The sequence below is a fragment of the Jatropha curcas genome, chromosome 4 (genome assembly GCF_041381405.1).
Source record: "Jatropha curcas cultivar XTBG-Jc1 chromosome 4, XTBG_Jcur_1.0, whole genome shotgun sequence".
Taxonomy (NCBI): domain Eukaryota; kingdom Viridiplantae; phylum Streptophyta; class Magnoliopsida; order Malpighiales; family Euphorbiaceae; genus Jatropha; species Jatropha curcas.
The window spans coordinates 19,489,061-19,505,874 of NC_143154.1; the positions used below are offsets into that span (position 1 = coordinate 19,489,061).

Below are 16,814 nucleotides of genomic sequence, written 5' to 3' on the forward strand. Positions count from 1 at the left end.
AAATATTTTCTTCTGGAAAGCTTATATCATAATTTAATTTTTGTAGGTAACTATTAACTTATAGTTTCAAAGCAATATCAAATTTTAAATTTCAAAAATTGCTCATCGACTTCATCAAACCCTAGCTTTCTCTTTGTTCTTTTCTACTAACATTAACATCTAGGAATTAGTAATTCTCTCTCTTCCAAACTTAAAATTTAAAAGTTTTTTTTCCTTTTTTCACGGGCGACAACTGCGTCAATCATTTTTCTTATTTATTTATTTTTTTTATTAATAATCCTCAAATCTGTATACAGATATAAGTTATTGTCGCTCAATTATTAGGATTTGTTATTGCCAATATATTGGGAGTTTGTTTTTAGATTGGACTTTTAGAAATACCATGGAGTTGAACAGTGGTCATGAATAGCCAGCAAATGAAGCAAGTGATCGCCGATATCATAAATATTATGCTCTGTCAACTCGATTAGATACTTAAATCAAGGTTGTTTTTTTTATTATTTGTATAAGTGGTTTATTATTAGACTTCCTATACAAAAATATAGAAATATATTAATCTGTATCTCATATCTAGTTTCCTCTTAATGAAATTTCTAATTTGATTTCTTCTCAAAAAAAAAAAAATTTAAATTTTGTGACTTTTGTAAAATTTTGTTATTCAATTCATAAAAGTCAAAAAATTATTTCAATAAATGACTTCAATCTGATATATAGTTTAAAGAATTTTGTCGCTTAGTATTTTTACGCTAAGTTGAATGTATTGAGGAGACCTAATAGTTCGGACTTAGATGCTTAGTTATGTTAACTATTTCTCGAATTATAATTATAAAAGAAAAATTTTGCTAATAAAAAAAATTTGTAAAAGTTATAATCAATTACCTTTGAAATATAACTTAATTCTTAATTTTATATAAAAATTAATTAAAAAATTCTATAACTTAGAATGATAAATTTTTTGATAAATTTCTGCTAATATGTTATTTATAACTTCTAATATCTTTAAGTTTCGAACCATTTAAAAAAATGTAAATTATTTTATAATATTAAAATTTTTTTCGTTTAGTGAATTTAGGTTTCAATCAGTGTTAATTAGATTTTAATTATAGTTCATGTTTTTAAAACAAATTAGTTATAAATTTTTATATTTTTAGATATTATAAAATAATATAAAAAATATTTTTAATATTAAATTAAGATGAAAACCCTTCAAATCTGGGAGAAAAAATAATAGCAAAAAATAAAAATAAAAATAGTTTATAAATTGAAAAATAGTATTATTATTTAAACAATAAATTTGTAACTTGTTAATCTATTATAATAAGTTTATTAGTCACGTGTTAATAAATTAGAAACTCTCTATGGATACAGAATTTACTAGCTTCTCTATCTTAGTAAATCCATTTCAAAATTACAATGAATTGGACAACAATAGTAATTATTCTTTGTTTATGAATTTCTAATAAAAATATCTAATAATTATTATTATTTTATCTAAAACATATAGTTTAGTTTGAAATAATATGTTTTAGATTTGCGCGTTGATTGCATAAAATAGATAAATAGATAAATAATATGAAAAATAAATTCATAAAATATTTGTTTAATTTAATAACTTTTGATTAAAATGAGAAAATAAATAATTAATACAGGACATCTCAAATTAATAACGGATACAATTATTATTACGAGATGGAGGCTGTATTGTTTACGGACTGCCCTTCCAGACTTTTCGTCCAGCGTTCTTCCACAATGAACACGCTCACCTGTTAGCGCGTTGATTGCACTACAACACTCCAATACAAAACAAAGGACCTGGGAAGCCAAATAACGTGGGCCCAGCTTCGTTGGCATTGACATTTCTGGAACTCCACAATAATTCAAAAACACCATCTTCTCTAAGGTCATAACTCATAAGTCATAACACTGTAAACCTTCTGTCTCTCACTTTCTCTCTCAAAGCCTTCTATTCTTTTATTATCTCTCTTCTTGCTGCTGCTGCTACTGTGTATCTATGGAGACTAGTTTAAACTCTATAACCAAACCAACATTTGACAAGAAATTAGGCAAAACCCACAAAAAATCTAAAGGTAACAACGCAGTGCAAGAATCTTTATCGGGTTTTCGAAGAAAACGAAGTCCGGAAAGTACTGATCGAAAAAGCAGAAGAAAGATAAGAGAAATGAGAAATCAAGAAAATGATAAATTTACTGTGAGCCAAGATGATGAAAAAGAAGAGGTTGAGAGAAAGATTTTAACATTGCAGAGGATAGTGCCTGGAGGTGAGTCACTTGGGATTGACAAGTTGTTCGAAGAGACTGTTGGGTATATATTGACTTTGCAATGTCAAATAAAAGCCATGAGACTTCTTGAAAGCTTTCTTGAAGAAATGGAGAAGGAGAAGAGGAAGTTTGGAGGTTGAGAAGGGTAATTGCAAAATTATTATTATTATTTTTTTTAAAAAAAGTATTTTATCTTATTATTAGCTTTTGTCCCTTTATATATTTCCCTTCTCCTTTTTTTGAATATGGGAGCAAGACTTCCCCTTCTCTCTCTTATTATTATTAGTATTTTTTTTTTTTGGTTAAATTATTTGTGGGCAGATTAGAATTTGGCTTATCAGCAGTCAGAAATGAAATATGGTTTTAGTTATATTAATTTGTAGAGAATGACGCAATCAGAACCAGAATCAGAATTTATATCTGCACGTTACAAGTTTTTTTGAATTGAATTTGTATAGCCTTTTCTTTAATTTTTCTTCTCTTTTTGCATATAATTTTCATTTCTTTTCTGCTATTGTTTATAGCTGAATGATACTTCCTGCATTGCGTGCAATTTGTTTAGAATTCCATCGAGTTCAAACCCTAATATTTTTAAATACTTCCAAGTTTATGAGTTTTTGCAGTTTCTTTTTATTTTTTATTTTTTATTTTTGTCAAATTTACTCTAATTTTTTTACCATATGTTGCAATAGCATCCTGAATTTGTTTAGCAGCATTATAAATGTCAGATTTGAGCTATTAGACCAATTGGCCTCCGAATTTTATTATTTAAAATGATTAAAAATGTTATATTTTAACTTTTAAAGCAATTTAACTCTTGAATTTATTTTAATTTTTATAAATTAATTAATGCAGGAACACCTAAATTAAATTTTTTCCTACTCCTCCAAATAAAAGTTTAAGTCATAAAGCATCACTTCTTTTAACACAGTAACTCAGAATCAACATTTAATTAGCTCAAAACCATATTTAAAGTAAAGAAAAGCGAGATATAATATATTTTATATATCATTTTTCTTCGTTATACATGCTATATAGATAATATAAAAACAAAATACGTAATTACAAAAATTATTTTTTATTAGTTTAACTTTTATGCTATATTTTGGAATTTTTTTATTATCATAAATTTAGGTTATTAAATTATTAGTTAGCACATTTATTTAAAAATTAAAATATAATTTGTGCAATGTTAATTAGATAGATTAATGAAATTTTTTTCAAATTTTTTTAAGTGTTATGATGATTTAAAAATGTTGGAAGCACTTTTTTTATATATGCAATATCATCGTTAATTGCAATGAGAATTTTAATACATCGAAATTAGAATTAACTTTTTAAAAAAATTAGAATAAAATTAGTACAAAAACTAATAAAATTAAGAATATTCTAATGTATTAAATCATTAAGTTAATGTAATCTTTTCAATCGTCCAGTTTGTTATCGGAAGCACTTTTTTTTTTTTTTTTTTTTTTTTTATATGTCTGCAATATCATCTTTAATTGCAATGAGAATTTTAATACGTCGAAATTTTTATGAAATTTTAAAAAAACTATAATAAAATTAGTAAAAAACTAATAAAATTAAGAATATTCTAATATATTAAATCATTAAGTTAATGTAATATTTTCAATCGTCTAGTTTATTATTGCGGTTCTCTCCTCTACTAGAGTTAGGATTTCCGTCCTTATGACGGCTAGGTCATATTCTGAAATGACCCGTAAATTTATTTTTAAAAGAATTTCATTTAAAAATTTAATTATTAATTTTACACCAATAATAATGTAAAATATTGTGTTATTTTAAATAAATAAATATATATAGGTAAATATTCAATAAAATATAAGAATTTATAAATGATGGTTATTACTTATTTGAAGATTAATTATTAGAAATAAGATATAGAAATCTACTAGTTAAGCCATTAGTAGTCGTGATTACGAAGCTATTAAATTATTGTTGGTCAGCCTGAGTAAGCATTGGTCAGCCATGTAATTGGTGGTCTCGCAAAGGTGGTTACAGTAATAAATAGTCTTTAGTTACGATTATTAATTGCAAAATGAGTAGGTTACTAAATCTTCTTTTCAATATAAGTCTTTAAACATTAATAACCCTAGTTCTAGCCTTAATGATCTGAATACCCAAGAAATGAATATCGCTCATGTAGAGAATCAGCTACATAATTGGTTTATCCCAAAACATGATGTTAATACTATCTAGAAAATTGGTTCATTTGGTTTTCTTTCTAATTATTCAATTAAACAAACTGAACAATTTGTTCCATTAAGCCATATGTATGAAAATATATTCAATTATTTTCTCTCCAAGCTATTATGAAGCACAAAGAAAAATATAAATTTTTGCATATAGGTATGGTTCAAAGCGCAATTAAACCTTTATTTCGAGTTAGTTTATATATTCCTGTTTTTGCAAGTTTACGAGATGCAAGATATTTGAATTTTTCAAATTCTCTTTTAGCTATGATTGAATCTAATTTAGCTAAGGGTCTTATCTATTTTAATTGTTATCCAAACTTTTCTTTGTCTCTTTATGATCCAAATATTTTAGATGCTTTAACTTTAACAATTAAATCTAAAAATATGAATTTTTCAAATAATACTAGATCTATAGTAGTTATATATAGAATTTACTACAAAGTTATGACAATTATCCTAGATCCTGGATCTAGACACACTTTAACTAGGAATGAAACAATTATTTTTGAAGCTAATACCCAACATACAAAAGTACACACTCCTAAAAGGTTAAAATGATATGAATTAACCCAAGGAAATTCATGATATCTCCAAGAAATTAATCATCCAATATCTGTTGAAAATATTTCTACTTCCTCCAGTATTTTAGAAGATACCGATGGAAGTATTCATGTTCAATTCCTTCCTTTAAAAAATCCAACTAGACAAGTATTTAGTTGCGAATGAAACAATTATTTTTGAAGCTAATACCCAACATACAAAAGTACACACTTCTAAAAGGTTAAAATGATATGAATTAACCCAAGGAAATTCATGGGATCTCCAAGAAATTAATCATCCAATATCTGTTGAAAATATTTCTACTTCCTCCAGTATTTTAGAAGATACCGATGGAAGTATTCATGTTCAATTCGTTCCTTTAAAAAATCCAACTAGACAAGTATTTAGTTGCGAATGAAACAATTATTTTTGAAGCTAATACCCAACATACAAAAGTACACACTCCTAAAAGGTTAAAATGATATGAATTAACCCAAGGAAATTCATGGGATCTCCAAGAAATTAATCATCCAATATCTGTTGAAAATATTTCTACTTCCTCCAGTATTTTAGAAGATACCGATGGAAGTATTCATGTTCAATTCCTTCCTTTAAAAAATCCAACTAGACAAGTATTTAGTTGCGAAAGCACTAGATTATCTACATCTACCCGAATCCCAAATATTCAATTACAAAGTGTAGATTTTAATAGATCTATATCTAGACCCATATATCAAGAAGTAAAAAGACAAGTTAACTCTTTGCCCTCCTCTCCTGCGAGATCTTTATCTCCTGCGAGATCTTTATCTCCTACAAGATCCGCTATAGAACATATATCTCAATTAAATATTATTAGTGAAAATGAATTTTCAATTAATAAAGAATTTCTTAGAAAAGAAATGACTAGTTATTATAATTTAGATAAGTGTCATTGGTTTTTTGAAAATTATTCGAAAGAAAAAAGAAATTAGACTAGAGAATTATATTATAGTTACATAAATTGATATAAAGTTAATATTTCTTTCTTTCAGTGATTTTCTATTTATTCTATTGAGAATAGTATAGAATACCTTTTTCAAGAAGTCTTAGTTAATCAAAAGGTAAATAAGGAATGTATAACTACATCTAATGATGTTGTTACATCCGTTCATCCTCCTCTAGAAGAAATTAAATTTGGTCATTAACATCAGATAGTTATAGGTTCTCCTTTTAAAATGATAAATACAGTAGATGATGATAAGAAAAATCCTACATTAAAAGATATTAAAAATGTTCAATTTCAAAACAATTACACAAACCAAATACTCAACACAATAGCGTCACAATTAGATAGATTGAAAATCCAAACTCCAATATCTTATACTTCTCCTATTCGAAGATCCTTACCAATAACTAAACCAGAAGTTCCAATATTTAAGCCCTATGAAATACTTGCCGAACAAGTAGTTAAGTTAGACAAAACAGAAGATATGTTTGAAAAAGTACAAAATAGGTTAAATTATTTGAATATTTCTTCTTCTTCTAGTATTAAGTAAAGACAAACAATTTGAAGAAGAAGAGAAGAAGAAGAATCTAACACGGATATTAGTCAATTAAAAGAACAATTTAGTGAGAATTTATTGTTCCAAAAATTCATAATGCACCATTACCGAAAACTAGAAATTTTTACTCTAGGTCGACACCTCCAGATATACAATATGAAGATAGATCTGCCATGACTCAGGCTAGATATGATGAAGAATCAATTAATGAATGAAATATAGATGGATTATTAGAATACCAAATAATAAATATGTTACAAGAAATGATTATGGCCTCATCAGCCCATAAGTCTAGAGGTAACACTGATCCAGCTGTAGCTCATATATTAATCTCAGGATTTACTGGTCAATTAAAAGGATGGTGGGATAACTATTTTTCTTTAGAAGAAAGACATAAAATATTAAATGCTACTAAAATTATAGTTAAACAAGAAGGTCAACAACAAATACATACAACTGTACAAGATGCAATTAATATATTAATTCTTGCAATTACTAAAACCTTTATAGGTGAACCGAGAGAATATCAAGCTAGAGCTTTTGAATTGCTAACTAATTTGACTTGCCCAAAGTTACAAGATTTTAGATGGTATAAGGATGTATTTCTTACAAAGGTATTTACTAGGCAAGATTGTAGTTATGCCCTTTGGAAAGAAAGATTTATTGTGGATTATCTAAGTTATTTGCTAAAAAGGTACGCTCGAGAATATGAGGGATATAAGGTGGATTTATACCTTATGATACACTCACATATTGAGAAATTATTGATCATGTTAATAATGAAGGTTTAGCTCTATATACAGATTTTAAGTTAAAGGCAAAAATGAAGAGTGATTTCCATCAAAGTAGAAAAGAATTAGGAAGTTTCTATAGTCAATATGGATATGAAAGGTTACATCCTCCTTTTGCTAGAAATAAGAGGAAACATAAGAAAAATCTCTATAGAAGAACTTTTAGAACAAGAACTTTTCGAGATAGAACCCTTAAGGATAACAAATCCCCTCAGATAGTTAAGAAGAATACAGTTAAAAGAAAAGGTAAAAGACATACAAGTGTGGAAAAGTAGGACATTATAAGTCACAGTGCAAGATGAGAGCAAAAAAAAATCTAGATATATTAGATAAGTGAAAACAACAAATGATGAGTTTGCTTCTCATCGATATAGATACAGATTTAGAAATAAGTGATAACCCTGAAGATTTATATAAAATAGAATCTAGTTATTCAGAAGATAGTTCGAGTGATATAGATAATTGTGAATGTGATGGTCCCTGTATTTGTAAGATAAATAGTATAAATGTAGTTACTAGAGAAACATATTTTCTTTTAGACTGTATAGATAAGATTGAAGATAAGGATGTTAAAAGACAATATTTGTTAAAACTAAAAGATGTGATATCACACAAAGACAAAAAACAATATAAGCCGTATGAGTTAAAAGAAATTTTTAATAGGTTCAATAGTAATAAAGAGAAACTTTTCTCTTCTTTAGCCGACCTATAAGGAGAAATTAAAATAGTTAAAAGAGAGATAGAAGAATTAAAGCAACAACATAATAAAATTAAACAAGATATTATTCAGTTACAAGTTAATAAAATTATAGATGTTCAAGCAGAACCCTCAGAAAATAAGAAAATAAATAATTTAGCTGAAACATTGTCTTATGATGAGTTTATTAATGTAATATCTAAAGTAAGCTTTCAGAAATAGATAGTTTTAGTTAAAATAATAGTTAATTATGATTTTCATTTAACTACGACTGCATTAGTTGACTCTGGTGGAGATCAAAACTGTTTACAAGAAGGATTAATTCCAACTATATATTATGAAAAAAACTAAAGAAAGGCTATACACAGCTGATAGTAGTAAGTTAAGGTTAGAATATAAATTAACAAAAGCAAAAATATGTGCTGACGATTTTTGTTTTAAAACGCCTTTTATTTTAGTTAAAAACCTTACTATAGGAGTAATACTAGAAACACCCTTTTTAGCTACTATCTATCCCTTTAAAGTAAATAATGAAGGATTAAAAACAAATATCTTAAATAATCAAATATATTTTAAATTTATGCAACCAATTAGACAAAAGGATTTAAGTGCTATGCAAGATATTTTTATATATAAAGAGATAAATCTTATTGAACAAAAACATAAGCATATTAGCTATTTAAAACAAGAGATTAATAACATTGGAATTGAAAATCAATTACAACAAACTCTCATACAACAAAAAATTAAAGACTTTGAAGAAATTTTAAATAAAGAAGTATGTTCAAATATTCCGGATGCCTTTTGGTCTAGAAAACAAGAAATAGTTCATTTACCATATATAAAAGATTTTGATGAGAAAAATATCCCAACTAGATCTAGAGCTATACAGATGAATAAATAATTACAAGAATACTGCTACAAAGAGATAAATGATTTATTAGATAAAGGATTAATTAGAAAATCTAAGTCCCCTTGGAGCTGTTTAGCTTTTTATGTCCAGAATGCAGCAGAAATAGAAAGAGGCGCACCCAAGTTAGTTATTAATTACAAACCTTTAAATAAAGTATTACAATGGATTAAGTATCCTATACCAATAAAAGAGATTTGTTAAAAAGATTACATAGTGCAAATATATTTTCTAAATTTGATATGAAATCAGGTTTTTGGCAAATACAAATACATGAATCTGATAGATACAAGACTGGCTTTAATGTTCCCTTTGGTCACTATGAATGGAATGTTATGCCATTCGGTTTGAAAAATGCCCTTTTTGAATTTCAAAATATTATGAATGATATTTTTAACAATTATCATGATTTTTCAATAGTTTACATAGATGATGTGCTTATTTATTCAAATGATATTGATCAACACTTTTCTCATTTGAAAAAGTTTTATAATATAGTTAAGCAAAATGGTTTAGTTGTTTCTTCTCCAAAGGTTAAACTATTTCAAACTAAAATAAGATTTTTAGGACATGACATTTTTTACGGTACTATTAAACCGATTGACAGATCAATTAATTTTACTGAAAAGTTTCCAGATGAAATTACTGATAAAAATCAGTTACAAAGATTTTTGAGATGTCTGAACTTTGTTGCTGACTTCATGAAAGATATTCGAATCTTATGTCAACCACTGTTCAATAGGTTAAGGAAAACCTCTTCTCCGTAGTCTGAAAAACATACCCAGTTAGTTAAAACCATAAAATCTAAAATTAAGAGCCTTCCTTGTCTTTCTATACCAAATCCCGATTCATTTCTTATAGTAGAAACAGATGCTTCAGATATAGGCTATGGTGGTATTCTCAAACAAAAATTACCAAATCAATCTTTTGAATCCTTAGTTAGGTATCATTCTAGAGCATGGAATGAGACACAAAAAAATTATTCAACTATTAAAAAAGAATTACTTTCAATAATTTTATGTATTACAAAGTTTGAAGATGATTTAATTAACGAAAAATTCCTTTTATGAATTGACTGCTCAGTAGCCAAAAATGTTTTGGAAAAAGACGTTAAAAATATTATTTCAAAACAAATTTTCGCTAGATGGCAAGCCATTTTATCGTGTTTCAATTTTGAGGTTGAAGCCATTAAAGATACTTCTAACTCTTTACCTGATTTTCTTACCCGCGAATTTTTGTAAGGAAAAGATAGAAACAAATAAGTTTTTCCCTTTATTTGAAGATTTTTTTAAGCAAAACTTAATGGGCACTCCCATTAAGAATAAAATTACAAGAGAAAGTTATGGAAAAAAGAGTGTGACTATTTCTTCTCAATTACCTGGCCCTTCAACAACTCAATTACTAATGCCAGCTTTTACTTCAACTACTTCTGTTACAAACAAACCAACCAATTACCATGATGCCCTTACCGGTGCATCATCGTCATCCACAATTAATTATCCTTATGTTAATAAGGATATAGAAATACCAATTACCTACATAAAAAAGGAATATATTAAATGTTCAAATTTCTTGGAAGTCGCTCAAAAGGTATTTCCTTCTAATTTCCATTTTATTCTCGAGTCACTTTCAAAAAACAGAAGAGTTTATATTAGTTGATATAGACTCTATCATTTTGGAACATATTCATGATCCGGAAGATGTTAAAAATGTTATATATTCAAAAGTTTAAATAAAAAAGGTTCTCTCTCTCTCTGATTGGAACCAGAATCCATACACTGAGAGAAAATTTAGTCAAAATTTTGCACTAATTTCTTTCAACTATGAGGATTATAAAAAGGCTTGGTATAATGCGTTTTATTTGAGAAATCATAATCATTCGTGGTTCATGATGATTCAACGAGGTTCAATTACAGAATTTCCTTATTGGTTTCAAGAATGGTTCAAGTATTTTGGATGTTCAATTAAAACTTTCCCTACAAAGATACTACAAGGCTTTGAACTCTATGATAAACAATTAACCAATTTCGGGCAAGATAACTCTCATTTGCAGTTACTTTTGGTATTCCATGGATCTTGTCCTAGAATTATCAAATTAAACAAGTTCAACCACTACCCTTTCCTCCTATGGTGGACAGAATTTTTAGCAACAAATGGTGGAAAGATTACAACCAGACCCAAGCCTATGTTCAAGCCGTTCAAAGATATTTCAGTTCTAAAAGACATCCACCTTTGGTGAAAAATTCAAAGAATCTAGATTTCATAACGGATAAGAGCAAATTGCAGGCTGCTCTTGCCGCTGCCAGTTCAATTGAAGAATTCAAGAAAACACTACAAGATATAAATAGTCAAGTATCGCAAGATGACGAAGATGAAAATGAAGCTACTTCTAGCTACTCACCACTCCATGAAGACGATTGTTAGATATAAATCAGATAGATTGAAATCTATCCAATTCAAATAAATATCAGATATGTTCAAGTAAAATTGCTTGTTTTATTAGGCTCTCTCTGTCACTTTATAAATATGTAAAGTTGTTTGTCTGTATTAGGCCCTACCCTATTTGTCTATATTAGGCCTATCTATCTTGTGTAGATAAGGTTTATCTTATTAGATGATAACTATCTGGACTTTAAGGCAAATGAAGTCCATACTCTTCTATAAATAGCTGAGTATGTTATGAGAAAGGCAGAGGTTTTAGAAGAAGTGTGCTTGTGCTATCTCTACCCCTGCTCTTTCAAAAGCTTTGTACTCTCTTTTCTTGTAAGTAATAAAGCTTTCTTTTGTACAATTATCGTTTTACATCTGTTTCGATTTAAATTACTTTTATTAAACTATTATTTTGCTTTAGTTAATTATTATTTGCTTTAATTCATTAACATGATTATTTATAATTATGAGTATAATATTACTTTGCCTAGACTCTACTCTCCTTTCCATTTCAGTTTAACAATTACTGTCACTCCACAATTAAAACTACACATTCATCTCTTTCTCCATCCCTTGACAATTAAAACTACACCTTTGATTCACTGGCTTTTCAATTCTTTGGTCGTTGAATGGAAATTGAAGAAATTGCAACCTAGGTTTTCAGTTTGAGTTAATTTGGGATTTTGGTTGATTGGGCAGTTGGATGATGAAATTGATGTGGGATTTGAGTTCTCTGTGAAAAATCGAGTTGGTAGCTGTGATTGGACTTCAAATTCGGCAAGATTCGACTTTTCAGCCACCATGGACGACGGCCAGTGGCGGCACTTCGGTCACCGGTCGGCGAGTCTCTGGTAAGACCCTAGGAGACAGAATAATCATCTCTTCGTACTGAACCCAAATTCAAACTCTGAATCACGATTGGTTGGGGATTTCCAAGAAACTGTTGTGAAAGTTTAATTAATTAAGGAAAGAAATAAATTCTTGCTTTCAATATTAGTAATAATATCTATTTATTTTCAAGTACTTATGGCACATGGATAGATGGATGTGCAATGATAAATGTTGTGAATGATTGCTTGTATACAATGTAATGTGATTGCAATCTGGAAGTTGGGACGATGTGGATCACTTGGGGCATAACCGTGGGTATGGTGAGAATGCCATTAGTGGGCATAAGTAGTGGGAGTGGCGGCACCCTTGTGCACTCCGTGGTTTGATGTGGATCGATGATAAAGAAAAAGAGAGAAAGAATAAGAAAAGAAAGGAAATATTTGACGAACTGGGTCTGTTGAGCTTGACCGAGGGTGGGCTCCCTAGGTGCACAAGTCTAGGACCACAAAATATATTATTGATGAGTAAAGCATGTTTAGGGAGAGCTTGTTCCTATTAAGGGGATTCCACTGCCTAACAACCACTTGATGTCCATATGATTGATATTCCTTATGGATGTTATGATTGGCACTGTATGAATGGAGAATGCCAAGCTAGAAAGGTTTAAGTACTTTTCATGTGAATGCCTAGGTTTGGTATTATATATTATTATTTATTGAATTTTATACTCACCCCACTTCTCTTTAAATTTTTCAGGAAATTGAACTCTGTTTTGTAATTTACTTGAAGCTCTATTCTTCCTTCTTTTCAGAGTTTGTTAAAGTAATGTCTAGATGTGTACAATGGTTCCTATATAACTAGGACCCTCTAATATTTGTAATAGAAGTAGAAATCTGCAATTATGATAAGAGTTTTATGAATGTAATAATAAAATTGATTACATGTGAATTATATTAAAAAATTGATAATACAAAGCGAATAGTTGAATGGAGCCCAATGAGTAAGGTTATTATTATACTTGTAAACTTTATGTAGTGCAGGCCCGTAAAGATTGAACAGATAATGAGAGACAAATATATATATATATATATATTCATATTGGTATTTGAATTAGGGTCTTGCAATAATTTAGATCATTAATATTATAATGGACCGTCCAACTGAATATTTTTTTGAGTTTATGGAATCGTAATCAGTGTTTAAGCTTACTATGGGCCTCAATGGCCTTAAGCCTACCTAGGTCCTAGTATCGGTCCAGCCCATGAAAACGGGTTGTGACACGTTCTTGGAACGTTTTAGGGTGTCTCTTTGAGGACGTGCGATTTTTCCCAAAATTTTGGAAAGAATCAAATCGAACGGGCTTGGTTTATTTTATTTAGTAAATCGGTTTTCTCTATTATCCCATTGTTAATCCTCTAAAAAGATTCTGTTACTTTGGTAAGAGTTTTATTTGGAGTCGCCACCTTTATTAGGGAAAAAAAAAATACTCGAATTAGTCGATTCTTTGGAATTGACTAATACGGTTTTAAACCAGAGGCGAGGTCTGGGAGTCAGGAACAAAATGGAAAGGTATTAGGCACCCATTTCGCTCGTCTAAACCAGCCTCCTCATTGTCCAAAGATTCACAATGATCAATAATAAGGTTAACTCTTAATTGAGAAGAAAAATGGTCCTAATGCAATTTTTGGAAAATATGTCATTCACACAAGTTATTGCAAGTATAGTAAACAAGAAATATAAAACATTCATGAAAAAAGGAGAGGCGAAAAGAGTTACAAACCATCTTAATCATTACAATCTACCCTCACCCCTCCGAATTTCCCAAACCCAATTTGTTTATTATAAATAAGCTCTTTAGTGAGATCCATTAAGATCTCTTTACATTTTGCAATAGCAAATAATAGAACGTAATAAGAAATAGAAATCCAAACAAACAACATAACAACAAAGATGGATAATATTTCCAGAACTAAAGATCATAAAATCCCAACCAACCAACAATCACGCACTCATAAGAATGGAAAATGATGCATGAACCAAATAAGAACTCAATGCATAAGGGTTTAGCACAACAATAAACATAAAAGCAATAAATTAAAGAGCATAAAATTAAATGATAGAAAAGTAAAATGCTTGTAATGTAAATAGCATTAATTAAAAGACTAGAAATTAAATGGTTAATCAAAATTTAAGCTCATGATCTTGATGTTCATCAAGGATGATGAACAAATTCATCAATCATAGCTCTCAACCTTGTTTTATTGTTTATTTGATCCATTTGTGACCAAATAAGTGCCCCAAACCCATTAAGGTCGGAGCTAGGTAACTGGATGTCCGAAAAAGTGGCATTTATTGAGCTTTTGGCATTCTAGACCTCTGAAATGAAGGGCGTTGTGTTACAGGGGGATATGACATGCGCCACCTAGTGGATTGAAGCTAAGGTTCTTAGAAACTACCTTTGAGGATTTTTTTTTTTTGATTAGTTCAAAAGTGGATGAAGAAACCCAAACAACTTGGCTATTGACCCAATAGTCCAAAATCCAAGATTAGATGTGTGTTTTTAGAAAGATTGATTGCAACTTACTCAGATTCTTTTTAGAAAACTTTTCTCTCTTAACCAAAATTAATAAGACTTGTTATAGATTTTAGGTTAAGGGAGTTTTGAGAGAAAAATTGCAAGAGTTTCTCTTACCAATCAAAAAATCCTCCCCTTTGTCTCACCCCCCAATGTCTAGGTGGTCCCATCTAGGGCTGACGTGGCAAAAATGCCACTGTCTGGCCCTACAACAGGACCGAGTCCACTTTACTGAAATGGAACGAGTGGCACGCAGAAGGAGGCGATGCACCAAAAAGTGTGTCGGGCGAGCCCGACTCACTTCCCGGGCGCAGTTTCGTCTCGAAATGCCCAGTGACCCAAAAAAGTAAAAATGGTTAAACACTTAAATAATCTCAGCCATAGACCATTGGTCTAAAAAATGGAGTGATCCTGATCCAATTTTATACAAAAAATGCCGTATCATCACTAAACCTTTTAGGGGTAAAATTTGAGCATCTACACTCTCTTTATAGGGATTGGTTTTCCTCTTTTCTGCTTTCTTCCTTGCTTGGTCTTGTGCCTTATTATGCTCTCTTGTTTGCTATTTTTCCTCTGTGTCTCATTTCTTTTGCTTTGACTGTGGCTTTGTTTTTCTCTAGTTTCTCTTTTATCCTTTAGTTTTTCTCCCTCCTGGCTCTCCTCAATTTGGTTGCATCGCATGTTTTGTCTTTTAGTCTTTTTCATAACCTCATTTACCTTTCTTTGGTTGCAAGATCGATGGATTGTATCTGAAGAAACATATCTGTCTATGTTTAAAACATCTTAATCTATTGTGACTGTGTGAAGAGATGGCAACTCATAGACAAGAACCGATAGAGGTTGTGGTTTCAGATGTTGGTGGTGAGCAGGGCTTGGGGAGCAAGTCGTTCCTTTGTCTGGCTTCCAAGTTCTGGTCTGATAGCATATTCAATAAGTATGCCCTCATGGATTCTATGATCTGAGTTTGGAAAGCAAAGCATGGGGTAGAAGCAAGGGAATTAAGTAAGGATGTGTTCCTTTTCCAATTTGCTCACTAGAAGGATCTACAAAACCTAGTCAATAATGGTCTATGGCATTTTCAAAAACACTTCTTGGTACTCAAGGAGCTAAAAGGGGATGAGTAGCCCTCTAGTTTGGATTTCTTTATAACCCCGGTGTGGATTAAAGCGTATGATCTGCTGGTTCAATGTATGCTTAAAGGGGTTGCCCGAATTCTGAGTGTTAAACTGGGTAGATTTCTTCAATGGCCTGACGATGGGGAATCGATTTAGGGAAAATTCATCCATTTTCGGATGGAGATTGATTTGAGGAAGCCTTTGTTGTGTGGCTTTATGATTAGTGTGGCATCTAGGAAGTCTATTTGGGTCCCATTCAAATATAAAGCCTTCCAACTTTTTGCTTCCATTGTTGCAGATGCGGACATTTTTCAAAAACTGTGAGGATCTAGAAAATGAGGAGGATGAGTCAAATGTCACTTTGCATTATGGAGATTATTTAAAGGCCTCACCATTGCATTTCAATCGTCTAGTTTGCAGTGAGAAGCTGGAAAAAAGGTTCCAGTTCTGTGGCTAAGAAATTATTCTTTAAACCCGTGAATAATTCTCCAATGGCTCCTAGGACGGGTTTGGTGCAAGATGATGAAGATGGGGGGTCAATGTTTGATGGCAGATCAGGGTGAAGTGGTAAATGAGATAGATGAAGTTCTAAATTAGCTAGAGATTTGGTGGTTTAAAAGGTTAGAAACTTGGATGTAACAAGCCCAACCATAATACCGAATGTACCAGAAACTCCCTTTGCGCCTTCACCTGACACTAGCTCACTTCCAAATATTCCTTTACCTAACAGTTTAAACTTACATGAGGTAGTAATATCAGTCCAAAAACTGGACCCAATAGAACCTGATGCCATGCTACCCAATAACCATGCGCCTCTTAGCTCTGTTTCCCTTATGTCCCCATTTGTACCGATCACCCCAAGCCTATCTCATAAAAAAGTGCCAAACCA

The 16,814-nt window shown here is 30.2% G+C and overlaps 1 protein-coding gene across 1 annotated transcript; it reads left to right on the forward strand.

Moving 5' to 3' along the window:
• The first annotated feature begins 1,898 nt into the window (after window positions 1-1,898).
• On the forward strand, window positions 1,899-2,749 carry LOC149496928 (uncharacterized). The gene has a single exon (XM_089720107.1). The coding sequence runs from the start codon at window positions 2,012-2,014 to the stop codon at window positions 2,417-2,419; it is 408 nt and encodes a 135-aa protein (XP_089576233.1). The 5' UTR covers window positions 1,899-2,011; the 3' UTR covers window positions 2,420-2,749.
• The last annotated feature ends 14,065 nt before the right edge of the window (window positions 2,750-16,814 follow it).